Source organism: Trichosurus vulpecula, chromosome 2, assembly GCF_011100635.1.
Source record: "Trichosurus vulpecula isolate mTriVul1 chromosome 2, mTriVul1.pri, whole genome shotgun sequence".
Lineage (NCBI taxonomy): Eukaryota > Metazoa > Chordata > Mammalia > Diprotodontia > Phalangeridae > Trichosurus > Trichosurus vulpecula.
The window spans coordinates 329833689-329848283 of record NC_050574.1 but is presented as its reverse complement, the minus strand read 5'-3'; the positions used below and the strand labels follow the sequence as shown (position 1 = coordinate 329848283).

At 36.6% G+C, this 14595-nt stretch overlaps 1 protein-coding gene across 2 annotated transcripts in view; it reads right to left on the bottom strand.

Moving 5' to 3' along the window:
• SNX4 (sorting nexin 4) overlaps positions 1 to 14595 on the bottom strand; it is a 96943-nt gene that overhangs the window by 19183 nt on the left and 63165 nt on the right. For both annotated transcript variants that reach the window (XM_036746028.1, XM_036746029.1), the window contains exon 10: positions 8624 to 8713. In XM_036746028.1, coding sequence (XP_036601923.1) covers positions 8624 to 8713 — 90 coding nt within the window. The remainder of the gene's footprint in view (positions 1 to 8623; positions 8714 to 14595) is intronic.

The window sequence follows — 14595 nt, the reverse complement described above, 5'->3', positions numbered from 1 at the left end:
AGAAAGCAGGGGTAGCAATTATGATCTCAGACAAAGCAAAAGCAAACACAGATCTAATGAAAAGAGATAAAGAAGGAAAGTCTATATTGCTGAAAGGTACTGTAGACAATTAAGTCATATTAATACCAAAACATAAAAACACCAAAGGGTATATAGCACCTAAATTTTTGAAGAAGTTGAATGAGTTACAGGAGAAAATGGATAATAAAACTATGCTAGTGGGGGAACTCAACTTTTCCCTTTCAGAACTAGATAAATCTAACCAAAAAATAAACAAGAAAGAAGTTAAGGGGGTGAATGAAATTCTGGAAAAGCAAGATATGATAGCTCTCTGGAGAAAGCTGGATTAGAATAGAAAGAAATATACCTTCTCCCCAGTGGTACACATGGCACCTACACAAAAAATGACCATGTATTAGGACATAAAAGCCTCACAACCAAATATACAAAAGCAAAAATAGTAAATGCATCCTTTTCAGATCATAATGCAATGAAAATTACATTCAATAATGGACAATGAAAAGAGAGATTAAAATTTAATTGGAAATTAAATAATCTAATCCTAAAAAATAAGTGGGTCAAAGTAAAAGTCATAGAAACAATTGATAATTTCATTAAAGAAAGCAATAACAATGAGATAACATACCAAAATTTATGGGATTCAGCCAAAGCAATACTTAAGGGAAATTTTGTACCTCTAACTGCTTACATCAATAAAATAGAGGAAAAAACAAATCAATCAATTGGGCATGTGACTAAAAAAACTAGAAGAACAAATTAAAAATCCTCAACTAAACACCAAATTGGAAATCCTGAAAATTAAAGTAGAGATTAATAAAACTGAAAGTAAGAAAACCATTGAATTAATAGATAAAACTAGAAACTGGTTTTATGAAAAAAAACACAATAAAATAGATAAACTATTGGTTAATTTGATTTTAAAAAAAGGAAAGAAGAAAACCAAATTACTGGTATCAAAAATGAAAGGGATGAATTCACCATCAATGAAGAGGATATTAAGATAATTGTTAGGAGCTATTCTGCCCAATTATAAGCCAATAAATTTGACAACCTAAATGAAATGGATAAATATCTTTTAAAAAAAATAAATTACCCAGATTAACAGAAGAAATAAAATACTTCAATAACCCAATCTTAGAAAAAGAAATTAAACAAGCCATCAATAAACCCCCTAAGAAAAAATCCCCAGGACCAGATGGATTCACAAGTGAATTCTACCAAGTATTTAAAGCACAATTAATCAAAACACTATATAAACTACGTGGAAAAATAGACAAAGGAATCCTACAAAATTCCTTCTATGACACAAATATGGTGCTGATACCTAAACCAGGAAGAGCCAAAACCGAGAAGGAAAATTTAAGACCAATTTCCCTAATGAATATTGATGCAAAAATTTTAAATAAAATACTAGCAAAGAGATTACAGCAATATATCACAAGTATGACGCACTTATGACCAGGTGGGATTTACACTAGGAATGCAGGGCTTGTTCAATATTAGGAAAACTATCAGCATAAGTGACTGGGATTTACACTAGACCAATTTCCCTAATGAATATTGATGCAAAAATTTTAAATAAAATACTAGCAAAGAGATTACAGCAATATATCACAAGTATGACGCACTTATGACCAGGTGGGATTTACACTAGGAATGCAGGGCTTGTTCAATATTAGGAAAACTATCAGCATAAGTGACCATATCAATCCATATCAATAACAAAACCAACAGAAATAAATGATTATCTCAATAGATGCAGAAAAAGCCTTCAACAAAATACAGCACCCATTCCCACTAAAAACATTAGAGAACATGGGAATAAATGAAGCTTACCTTAAAATGATAAGAAATATCTAAAACCATCCACAAGCATTATGTGTACTGGGGATAAGCTAAAAGCCTTCACAATACAATCAGGGGCAAAGCAAAGATGCCCAATTATTTAATATTATAATAGAAATGTTAGCTAAAGCAATAAGAAATTAAAGGAATTAGAATAGGCAACGAGGAAATAAAACTATCACTCTTTGTGGATTATATGATGTTATACTTAGAAAATCCTAGAGAATCAACTAAAAAAAATACTTGAAATTATTAATAACTTTAGCAAAGTTGCAGTATACAAAATAAACCCATATAAATCATCAGTATTTCTATATACCACCAACAAATTCCAGCAGCAAGAAATAGAAAGAGAAATTCCAATTAAAATAACTGTAGACAATATATAATACTTGGGAATCTACCTGCCAAGGCAAACTCAGGGACTATATGAATACAACTATAAAGTCAGATCTAAAACAACTGGAAAAATATTAATTGCTCATGGGTAGGCTGAGCCAATATAAGAAAAATGACAATTCTACCCAAATTAATCTATTTATTCAGTGCCATACCAAATCAAAACTATCAAAAATTATTTTATAGAGCTAGAAAAAAAATAACAATTCATCTGGAACAACAAAAACTCAAGGATATCAAGAGAATCAATGAAGGTGATCCAGCCATACCAGATCTCTTCTATCAATCCCCCCTGACCCTTCTATTATAAAACATTAACTATCAAGGCAATCTGGTACTGGCTAAGAAAGAGTGGTGGATCAGTAAAATAGATTAGGTACAAATTACATTATAGTAAATGTACATAGTACATAGCATAAGATAAACCTAAAGATCCAAGCTTTTGGAACAAAAACTCATCATATGACAAAAACTGCTAGGAAAACTGTAAAACAGTATGGCAGAAACTAGGTATAGACCAACATCTCACACCAAATACCAAGATAAGGTCAAGATGGGTACATGATTTACACATAAGGGGGATACCACAAGCAAATTAAGAGAACACGGAATAATTTATCTTTCAGATTTATGGATAAGGGAAGAATTAAGGGCATAAGAAGATAAAGAGAGCATTCCAGAATGTAAAATAGATGATTTTGATTATATAAAGTTAAAAAGTTTTTGCACAAACAAAAGCAATGCAACCAAAATTATATAGAAGGCAGAAAATAGAGGAAATTTTGCAACAAGTATCTCTGATAAAGACCTCATTTCTCAACTATATAGAGATTTGAATCTGCTTTATAAAAATATAGGTCATTCTTCAGTTGATAAATGGTCAAAGTATATGAACAGGCAGTTTTCAAAGAAATCAAAGCTATCCATAGTCATATGAAAAAATGCTCTACACTACTGATTAGAGAAATGCAAATTAAAACAATCCTTAGGTACCATCTCACACCTATCAGATTGACTAATGTGACAAAAAAGGAAAATGTTGGATTTTGGAGGGGATGTGGGAAAACTGGGACACTAATGCACTGTTGGTGGAGTTGTGAACTGATCTAACTGTTCTGGGGAGCAATTTGGAACTATGCCCAAAGGGCTATAAAACTGTGCATTTGATTCAGCAATAGCATTGCTAGGTCTATAGGTCTATATCCCAAAGACATCCAAAAAAGGGAAAAGGACCTAGTTGCACAAAAATATTTGTAACAGCTCTTTTTGTGGTGGCTAAGAACTGGAAATCGAAGGGATGACCATCAATTGGGGAATGACTGTAATGGAATATTATCATGCTACAAGAAATGACAAGCAGGATGATTTCAGAAAAACCTGGAGAATCTCATATGAACTGACATAGTGAAGTGAGTAGAACCAGGAGAACACTGTACATAGTAACAGCAATATTGTTCAATGAAGAACTTCAAGTAACTTAGCTATTCTCAGCAATACAATGATCCACGACAATTCCAAAGGACTAATGATGAAGCATACTACCCACCTTAACAGAACTGATATTGTTTTAATACAAACTGAAGCAAGCTATTTTTCATTTTTTTCCTTTATTCAAGTTTTCTTGTACAAGATGACTAATATAGAAATGTTTTACATAATTGCACATGTATAACCTATATCTGATTGCTTACCATCTCAGGGACAGGGGAAGGAAGGATGGAAGGGACAGAATTTGGAACTCAAAACTTGAAATAAAAATATCTTAAAAAAAAAAAGAATGTGTCCTCATGTACAATCCCTCACCTGCTGCCATCTTGGGTCATATATGTGTGAGCATTAGAAGGGAAGAAGAGCTACCATTTTCCTCCAAGGCCAAATTTAGTTTTCGCTCTCTACTGAAACTACATTTTCAAAGGTCATGAATGATTTACCAAATTCAACAGCCCTTTTTTCAGCCCTTATTGTCCTTAAACTTCAGCACTGAATACTGTTGACCACAGCCTCTCTCTGAAACTCTGTTTCCTTTGGCTTCTATGTATCATATGCAATCCGGATCTTCTTCCCTCTTCTCTACTTCTTTGACTTTTTTTATTAGGCCCTGACATGTGAATATCCCCCAAGTTTCCATCGTCAGTCCTTTGCTCTTCTCTGTATATTTTCCTCCTCAAATATTTCACTGACTCTTCTGACTTCAATTATCACTTCCCAAATGGGATCTCAGCAACTGCAAACTCTATTCCAAGCTCTAGTCCTATTTCCAATGCTTATTAGATATTCCCCCTTGGAAATTTTTCTTGTCTAAATTTAGATTTAATGTGTCAGATTTTCTTCCCAACACCAGTTCCTTCATTTGACTTCTCTATTCTGACAATCAAATAAACATTCATTAAGCACCTATTATGAGCCAAGCATTGGGCTAGGTGCTGTCTCCTCCACTAGACTGTAAACTCCTTGAGGGCAAGGACTGTTTTTTTCCCTCCTTTTGTATCCTTAGCCTGCTTAGTAAAAATTTAATGGTTGATTAATTGCTGCAGATATAAAGACAAAAATGACATAATAATGGTACCAAAACTCTCTTAAACACTAAGTTCAAAAACCTGGGAGTTTTCTAATCATGAATAAGAGATGTACAAATTAGAACACCAATGATACTGATAAAGATGAAAATGATAAATGCCAAAAGGGTTTGGGAAGATAGGCATATTACTGCACATTGGTGGAGCTGCAAATATGTCCATCTATTCTGGAAAACAATTTGGTATTACATGAGAAATGTCACCAAACTATAGAAACCTAGCAATATCATTGTTAGGCATAACTCAAGAAGGTGAAAAGCAGAAAAAAAAGGTACCATTTATCGAATTTTTAGAGAGACACTTAAGCACCTACTATGCATCAGGCACTGTGTTAAGCACTGAGGACACAAAAAGAGTCAAAAGACAGACCCTTCCCTCAAGGACCTTGCAATCTAGTGGGAGAAACAACATACAATCAAATATATACAAATCAAGCTATGTAGAGAATAAAGAGGAAATAATTAACAGAGGGGAGGCACTGGAACTCAAAGGGGTTGCAGAAATCTTCCTGTAGAACATGGGATTTTAGTTAGGACTTAAAGGAAGCCAGGGAGCTCAATAGTTGGTGTGGAAAAGGCAAAGTGTTCCAGGCACAGGGAACAGACAGATAGAAAGCCTGGGGCTGAGAGATGGAGGGTCTTATTTGTGGAACAGCCAGCAAACCATTATCACTGGATCAAAGAGTATCTGTTAGGAAGTAAGGTGTAAGAAAACTCAAAATGTAGGAGGGGGCTAGATTATGAAGGGCTTTGAATGCCAAACAGAATATTTTTTATTTGATTCTGGAGGCAAGAGGCAGCCACTGGAGCATACTGAGTAGCAGGACGAGATAAGAAGTGTTTTAAGAAAATCATTTTAGTGGCTCAATGGAGGATGGATTGGAATAAGGAGACACTTGAGGAAAGCAGAATCACCAAGAAGCTATCCTCATAGTACAGATGTAGGTAATGAGGATTTATACTAGAGTGGTATCAGTGTCAAAGGAAAGAGGGCATATTTGAGAAAAGCTGCAAAGCTGAAATCCAACAGATTGGAGATTGGGGTGAGAGATTTGGAAGAATCCAGGATGACTCCTAGGTTATGAGCCTGAGGATTAGGAGGATGGTGTTGCCCTCAATAGTAAAAAGGAAGGCAGGAGGTGGAGGAAAGCTGAAGAAGAAAGATAATGAGGTCTGTTTTGGGCATACTGAGTGTAAGATGTTTACTGGACATCCAACTTGAGATGTCTGAAAGGCAGTTGGACATGCAAGATTGGAGGTCAATAGAAAAATTGGGCACGGTAGGTAGACTTGAGACCCATCGGTATAGAGATGGTAATTAAATCCATGAGAGTTGATGAGATCACCAAATGAAGTAGTACAGAGGGGGAAGAGAAGAGGGTTCAGGTCAAAATACTGAGGGACACCTCTGGTTAGAGGGTATGATCTGGAAAGAGATCCAGCAAAGGAGATAGAGAAAAAGTGGTCAGACAGGAGAAGCTGGAGAAAGTGGAATCCTGAAAACCTAGAGAGGAGAGAGTACTGACGAGGAGAAAGTGATCAACAGTGTCAAAAACTGTACAGAGGTCAAGAGAAATGAGGCTTGAGAAAAGGCCACTGGATTTGGTAACTAAGAGATGACTAGTAACTTTGGAGAGGGTAGTTTTGGTGGAATGATAAGGCTGGAAGCTAAGTGGTTAAGAAGAGGGAAAGTGGAGACACCAAATTATAGACAGCCTTTTCCAGGAGGTTAGCTACAAAAGGCAGAAGACAAAGAGGATGATAGTTAGCAGAGATATATGGATCAAGTGAGCTTTTTTCAAGATTGGGGAGACAGGGGTATGTTAGTAGATAGTAGGAAATGAACCAGTAGAGAGGGAGAGACTGAAAATAAGTGAAAGAGTGGAGGTGGCAGAGGGGGGCAATCTACTGGAGGTGGGATGGAGTGGGATCACTTGAACAGGTAAATGGGTTAGCCTTAAGGAGTTAGGCCACTTCATAATGTGAGACAGAGGAATAGGAGATCTGAGTGATGTGAGATGAGGAAGATGGGAGAAGGGACTCATGGCAAACAGCCTCAATTTTTGCTTTTTATGAGGCAAGGTTTTTAGCTGAGAGAGTGAGGGGGAGTCACAAGAACTCTGAGGAGGGATGAAAAGGTTCTGAAAAGCCACCATGGAGAGAGTGATAGTGAGTGGATATGAGAGGTACAGGATTGCCTAGTAGCAGTGAGGGCTCAATTGAGGTTGTGTAACTTAAATCTGTAGAGTACCTAGTCAGAAGAGCTGCACGATTTTCTTCACCTTTGTTCAGGAGCAACTGTGCAAAAGTGAAGGCAGTGAATGGTAGAAGTGACCCAGGGCTAAGGCCTGGCTGGGCATAACCAGCAATATATGTTAAGGAGTCTGAAGATTCAAGAGAAGAGTGTAGAGCTGAATTGGTTCACCTAGGGGGCAAGATGGGGAGAAGAAGAGAGTGGCTAGTGCAAGGGAGATAGTCTGAGAGAGAACTGAAGGGGTCAAGGAATCTGAGGTTGAAGTGTGGACAAAAGATACTGCACTCTTTGAAGAACAAAAGTTACGTAAGCAAAGGCAGAGGGAGAGGTGAAAAGCCAATAGATTGTGATCAGATAAGTGAATTTTCAGACTTTTTGCACATTTGTGGGTGATGGCAAGATCAAGGGCATGGCTAAGAAGGGGTGGAACAGTAGCTCATGGAAAGGAATGAATGAGGAATTGAATAGTTAGGGTATTTGAGGGAAAGTCAATATGTATAATGAACAAACTGTGATGTATGAATGTAATGGAATACTATTTTTGACCATGAGGATTCATAAATATAAAATAAATTCAGGTAAATTTGAAAGAATTTGTACAAAATGACATATAGTTAATGAACAGAATTAAGAAAACAATTTACACAAATACCACAAAAAGGAAAACATCAGTGAAAAATATCAGATCTGAGCAATGTAGTGACTAATTGTGACTTCAGTGAACTGTGGGTTTTCTTGGCAGTGGACATGGGTATTGAAAATTACGCCTGAATAGACAGACACAACTAATGTGTTGATTCGTTTAGCTGCCTTTATTTGTTGTGAAGATTGTACTGGGGGTTGGTGGGAAGTAGTCAGTTGGAAGTGATAGGAATATAAAAGGAAAATTATTTAAGGTTTTTCTTCTCAAGATTTGGAGTTATCTTTGATACTCTCTTCTTCTTGATCTCCATATCCAGTCAGTCTCCAAGTCATATCAATCGAGAGACTGATAAATGTTTTTACAAGTATCTCTGCCTTTCTACTCCTACTACCACCACCCTAGTTCAAATCCCTGTTATTTCAAACCCAGCCCATTCAAACAGCCTAAGTGAACTCAATGTCTTCAGTCTCCATCAATACATCTTGCAACACTGTTGCCAGATTAATCTTAAAACACTGTTTTCATTATTTTACCCATCTGCTCAAAAAATGCAGATGGTTCATCAGTGTCCACCAGTGTCTGTAGAACAAAGTACTATCCATACTACTCACCTTTACTTATCTTTTAGCGTATATATTTTTTCTCCCTTTTAGGGGAGGAAGGTGAGAGAAGGTTTTGATACAACAACGCTGCCCCCACAAGGAACTAAAGAGTTTAAATTAGTCTGTGACCTTCTAACAATGTTTAACAAAAAGGTACATAACAGATCTCCAAATATTTATTAAGGAAATGAATGAAAAACCACAGTATCTATATTCTGTTGGAGCACATGGCCTCAGCTTTGAATAACCAAGAGGCAAGGACTTGGAATTTTAGCTATACTTACCTTAATGCTTCTGCATAGAAAAGATATTCCTTTAGTTGATCTGCATAATGCTCCTCTTCTTCCAAAATATCATCAATAGAAGCTGCGTATCTGTTTTTTAAAAGACACAATGCATATATAAAATATGTATGCATACAAATTAAACAATTTTCCTAGCATACAAAGTATTAATATTATAATGCCTACATCAAGCATACGGATTTTTTTTTCAAAATTTAGTGAGGAAAGGCAATGAAACCAATGGAAAATAATGCATTTCAGCAATATTGGGAAATGCCTATCCCTCTTAACGAAGTGTTTATATATACATCTATATGTGTGTATGTGTATATCACACATATAATATTACACATATAATTTATTATGTATATAATATAAAATAAGTAGAGTCAAAATATGAAAACACATAGTGCTGTTTTCCAGCATTTAGCACAGTGCTGGCACATTATAGTAAGTGCTTAACAACTGCTTATTGACTGACTACTATTCTCTCCTCTGATCAGGTCATTTTCATTACCACACAATGATTTGTCTCTGTTCAGGCTGTTTCTCTTTTCTGGAATGAGTTCCCCGCTGTTTATCCAAGCCTTACCTATTCTTCAAGGCTCTCTTAAGGGCCTCCACCTCTCAAGTCTTATCTCCTTCATGAAGTTTTCTCTGACTAGTGGTAGTAATTTCATATGTGTTAAGCCTTATCTACTAGATTTGAATTAACATTTCAAGGACTGAGACCATGTTTTTTATTTCTTTGTGTCCCCCAGAGAGCCTAGCACAAAAACTGAGGGCAGTAGGCACCAAATAAACACTTTCTGAATGACTAAGGAAACAGAAAAAAAAATCAGAATTTACTTATCATCTATTATTTATTCCCTGTTCTGCTAAATGGAGTAGGCAACAAAAGTTGCTGAAAAAGACAATTGGCAAATATAAAAGTCATGGGTCATTTTAAATAGTGTCCCAAAAGTCTGGGTGCAGTCTTAAACTTAAGAGAAAGTAAGAAAGAAAGAAAGAAACAAAGAAAGAAAGAAAGAAAGTGGGGGCAATCTACTGGAGGAGATGGAATGGCATGGGATTGCTTGAACAGGTAAAGGGGTTAGCCTTCTTAAAGAGCTAGGCATTCAAAAAAAAAACTGGTGCAGTCCTAAACTTAAAGCTGCACGAAGACTTTTGGAACACCCTATAAAATGTTCATTTTTAAAAATGTGTACGGTAGGAAGACACAAAAATATACACTGAAATTATAAGTTAGGGATTTGCAATGTTTGCTTGGAGGAACTTTTTTCTACGTACAGATCAAATTCTTGGAAGTCACTGTTGAGAATAGTAAAAGCTTCTTTTAACTTTAAAAAAGTTATGACTGTAGATGCTAAGACAATGTTAACAAAAAGGCTTCTGAGCAACAACCAGACTGAAGGCAGTGGATAAAGTAAAGGGACAGGGAAAAGGGGAAGGGTAAACAAGCTGTTCTTAGGATAAAGATGTAGAAACAGTTGCTAAGGTTGATATTATTTAATACTTTAACAGAAATTTCATAGTGTTTAATCTTCCAAATAATCTAAGTTTGCAAATTACATTAATTCTTCCAGGTGAAATATCAAAATGAGAGGAATATCTTTTGATTCTTTGTGGGTAACCTAGAAAGCTTTAGTTTTAGTATGGGCAAGATCATGAATGCACTTAGGGGAGAAAAATAAAAATTTCCCATGATAGGCTCTGAAGTATCAGTTATGTCCCAGGAAAGGGACCTTGGGAGATACTGTAGACTATACTGTGATGACACAGTCCCAAAGTACTGGAAACAAAACAGGTTTTATACTTCTGTACTAAGCCATGTGTAACACAGATTTGCTTTTCAAAATGCAATTTGGAAGCAAAATGATATAATGGAAAGTACTAGATCTGGAATGAGGCCTGCACTTGAATCCCAGCTCTACCACCTTGGACAAGTCACTCTGGGCCTTAGATTTCTCATCTATAAAATAAAGGGACTAAGCAGACTCCTAAGCTCCTTTCCACCTATAAATTTACTTTTGTATAATCTTGTTTAATGGTTCTTAACCGTTTCTATTCACTAGTTAAATATCTAACCCTATTTTCCCTCCTCAGTCTTGAACGAAACTCTTTCCCCTACTAGTTCCCTATGAATTTCTTGGTGTTTCTCAGTTCTAGTTGGTCTGCAATTTTACCAGGTGTCAAAACTTTAATATATGGGGTTTTTTTTTATTCTGCTGCTTACAGTAACCTGAGGTCTGGGGCAAAGAATCAATTCCTGACAGAATGAGAAAGCAGAGGAGGAAGAAGAGGGCTACTTTTTCCTTTCCTCCCCCATTTGCTCCCGAACGCCCAATGAATTGTCCTAAGTTGGTCCTGCTTTACTCCTGACCCAGTTTCTCTAAAATTTTCCAGGTATCACTGTGTTCTTTGGACATGTCTTCAATACAATTATATTTCAATTTCCCCTAGCCCCTGGCTGACACAGAATTTCCTGATCTACAATAATTGTGGGGCAGAGGAGATTATTATGGACCTAAAAAAACCTTAGATTAGAGCAAATAAATGAAGGCTTGGCAGATCACATCTGAAAGACTGCCGAACTATGAAAAAGATGGTACTTTACCTATGCTATTTCAAACTATCCTCAATGCGACAAAGCAGGACTACATTAAGGTCATTTAATCAATCTGTTCTCTGCAACCATAGTTAATGATTCAACAAAGAATTCCAAAACTAGGGCTAGAATTTCTTTACAGATACTTGGGAAATTCTTTCAATTCAGAAGGCTCATCAGAAGTTACAGCTATCCAGGAATTGTTATATACAGACAAATGTACATTTGAAGTACACTTTTAAAAGATGTATAATTATCATGGACTACCTTCACAGAACCACTACATAACTATGTGTACTGTGTCAAATACCAGCCAACACCATGGAAACCCTACGCATTGCCTAACATTTTCAAAGAAAATGGGCTGCTGGAAGCTTTCAATAAATTCTTCTATTATTTAAAAATGCCATGAAAGCAATGAACATGAGCTTGGACAGACTTCAGGAGATAGTGAAAGACAGAACAGGCTGGTGTGCTATGGTCTATATGGTCACAGAGAGTCAGATGGGACTTGAATGACTGAACAACATTATTTTAAAACACAGGCTAAAAAACAACCAAAAAACAAACTCAAGGTCAGAAAGATACTTGGAAGCCTGAGTGTTAGGTTAAAATTTAAAAGTGCTCAAGCAACCCTGAGGGTAGGGATGGAGCCAAGATGGTGGATTACAGGCAACCCAGCTGAACTCTCTCAACATTCCTCTCCAAGTAACTTTAAAATAACACTTCATATCAAATTTGGAGTGGCAGAGTAAGAGGGCAGGTAAGACAATTTTCTAGGCCTAGGAAAACAAGGGAAGTTGGTAGGAGAGCTTTCTGACACTGGGGTGGGAACCTGTACAGAACCTATACACATTGCAGGAATAAGAGTAGCTGAGAAAAGCTTTTACAGTGGAGAAGAGGGGGGAGGTGAGGGGGAGCCAGTGAACCTTACTCTCATCAGAACTGGCTCAGCGGGAGTTAACATACATACTCAATTGGATACAGAAGTCTATCTTACTGAGAGGGCTAGGTGGCACAGTGAACAGATCACTGGCCCTGGAGTCAGGAGTTCCTGAGTTCAAATCCGACTTCAGACACTTAAGACTTACTAGCTGTGTGACCTTGGGCAAGTCACTTAACTCCAATTGCCAGTCTATCTTACCCTACAGGAAAGTAGGAGGGGAGGGGGTGATAGAAGGGAAGGCAGATTGGGGAAGTAGTAGTCAGAAGCAAAACTCTTTTTAGGAGGGACAGTGTAAAGGAGAAAGAGAATAGAATAAATAGAGGTGGGGAATAGGTTGGAAAAATACAGTTAGCAATAGTTAACTGTGAAAAAAAATTTTGAAGCAAGTTTCTCAAACATATAGAGAATTGAGTCAAATTTATAAAAATAATAGCCATTCCCCAGTTGATAAATGATCTAAAGAGATAATCAGTTTTCAGATGAAGTAATCAAAGCTATCTATAGCCATATGAAAAAATAACTCACTAATGATTGGAGAAATGTGAATTAAAACAATTCTGAGATATTACCTCATACCTATCAGATTGGTTAATAGAACAGAAAAGGTAAATGACAAATGTTGGAGGGGATGTGGGGAAAATGAGAGTTTAATGCACTGTTGGTGGACTTGTGAAGCATTGTGAAGAACAATTTGGAAGTATTCCCAAAGGGCTATAAAACCATGCACACCTTTTGACCTAGTAATACCACTACTAGGTCTGTATCTCAAAAGAGATAAAAAAAAAAGGACTTAAATATACAAAAGTATTTATAGCAGTTCTTTTCTGAAGGTAAAGAATTAGAAGTTGAGGGGATACCCACCAATTGGGGAATAGCTGGATAAGTTGTGGTTTGTGACTATGATGGAATACTACTGTAATACAAGAAATGATGAGCAGGATGCTCAAAAAAACCTGGAAAGACTCAGATGGGCTGATGCAAAGTGAAATGTACTGTGTACAAAGTAACAGCAATCATGTAAGATGAGCAGCTGTGAATGACAACTATTCTCAGCAATACAATGATCCAAGACAACTCTGAAGGACTTATGATGAAAAATGCTATCCATTCCCAGAGAAAGAACTGATGGTATCTGAATACAGACTGAAGTACATGCTTTTGTTTTTAATCATTCTTTATTTTTCTTGAGGTTTTTTTTTCCATGTCTAAGTTTTCTTCCACAACATGACCATTACGGTATGTTTTGCATACTACATACAGATATCCAATATTGAATTTCTTATCTTCTCAATGAGGGGTAGGGGAGTGAGGGAGATAATTTGGAACCCAAAGTTTTAAAAACGAATGATAAAAATAATTTTTACATGTAACTGGGGAAAAATAAAATATTAAATAAAAGCTAAGAAAAAAAAAAGCAGCTGAGGCTGCAGCTGCAGCTTCAGGAATTCTCAATCCAGAGATGACCAGGGGTTAAGACGACTGGTCAGAAAGAGATTACGGAGGACTCTTTGCTGGCACTGGGTGCAGCTGGCACTGACTGGTAACTCTCTTGCTCATCCATAGTTCTGGGGTACAATTCCATGGAGGAGAGGAGTGCTGGAGGTCAGTCACAAGACAGCAGTGGCCCTGGTAACAGTTCCAAGGCAAGAAGACACCTGTATTTATGGTTGCAGGGGAGCAAGGACCTGTTCTGGGTAAAGACCAGAGTGCAGACCAGGAGAGCAGTAACCACACCTCTCCCTGGATCACACCACCTTGGGAGCACCAAAAACTTGCAGAACCCCAGAACTAGCTCTGAAAACAGCTGCACAAAAAGGCCTGAAGCTTGGGACGGTGCCTCCCCACCCCCAGGTAAGCAGAGCCCAACTTTAACATAAAGTTCAAAGTCAAGAAATAGGGTGGTGATATGAGCAAACAACAAAAATAGAATTTGATCATAAAAAGCAATGGTGGCAGGGAAGACATAGATCAAGAATACAATGATTTCAAAGCAGCTATAAACAAAGACTCAAAGAAAATGCTAATTGGACCCAGGGCCAGCAAGAATTCCTGTAAGAGTTAAAGGAAGAGATAAGAATGGTAGAAGAAAAATTAGGAAAAGAAATAGTGATACACAAAAATTATGAAAAGAGAATTAACCTGGTAAAAGAGGCACCAAAAAATACTGAAAAAAAATAACATCTTAATAAAACACAATTAGTCTAACGGTAAAAGAGGCAAAAAAAAAAAAATCACTGAGGAAAAGAACTCCTTAAAAAACAAAATAGGTCAAATGGAAAAAGTTATTAAATCCCATTGAAGAAAATAATTCCTTTAAAATTAGAATTAGGCAAGTAGAAGCTAATGACTTCATAAGACAGTAACAATAAAACAAAGTCAAAAGAATGACAAAATGGGAGAAAATATGAAATATCTCAT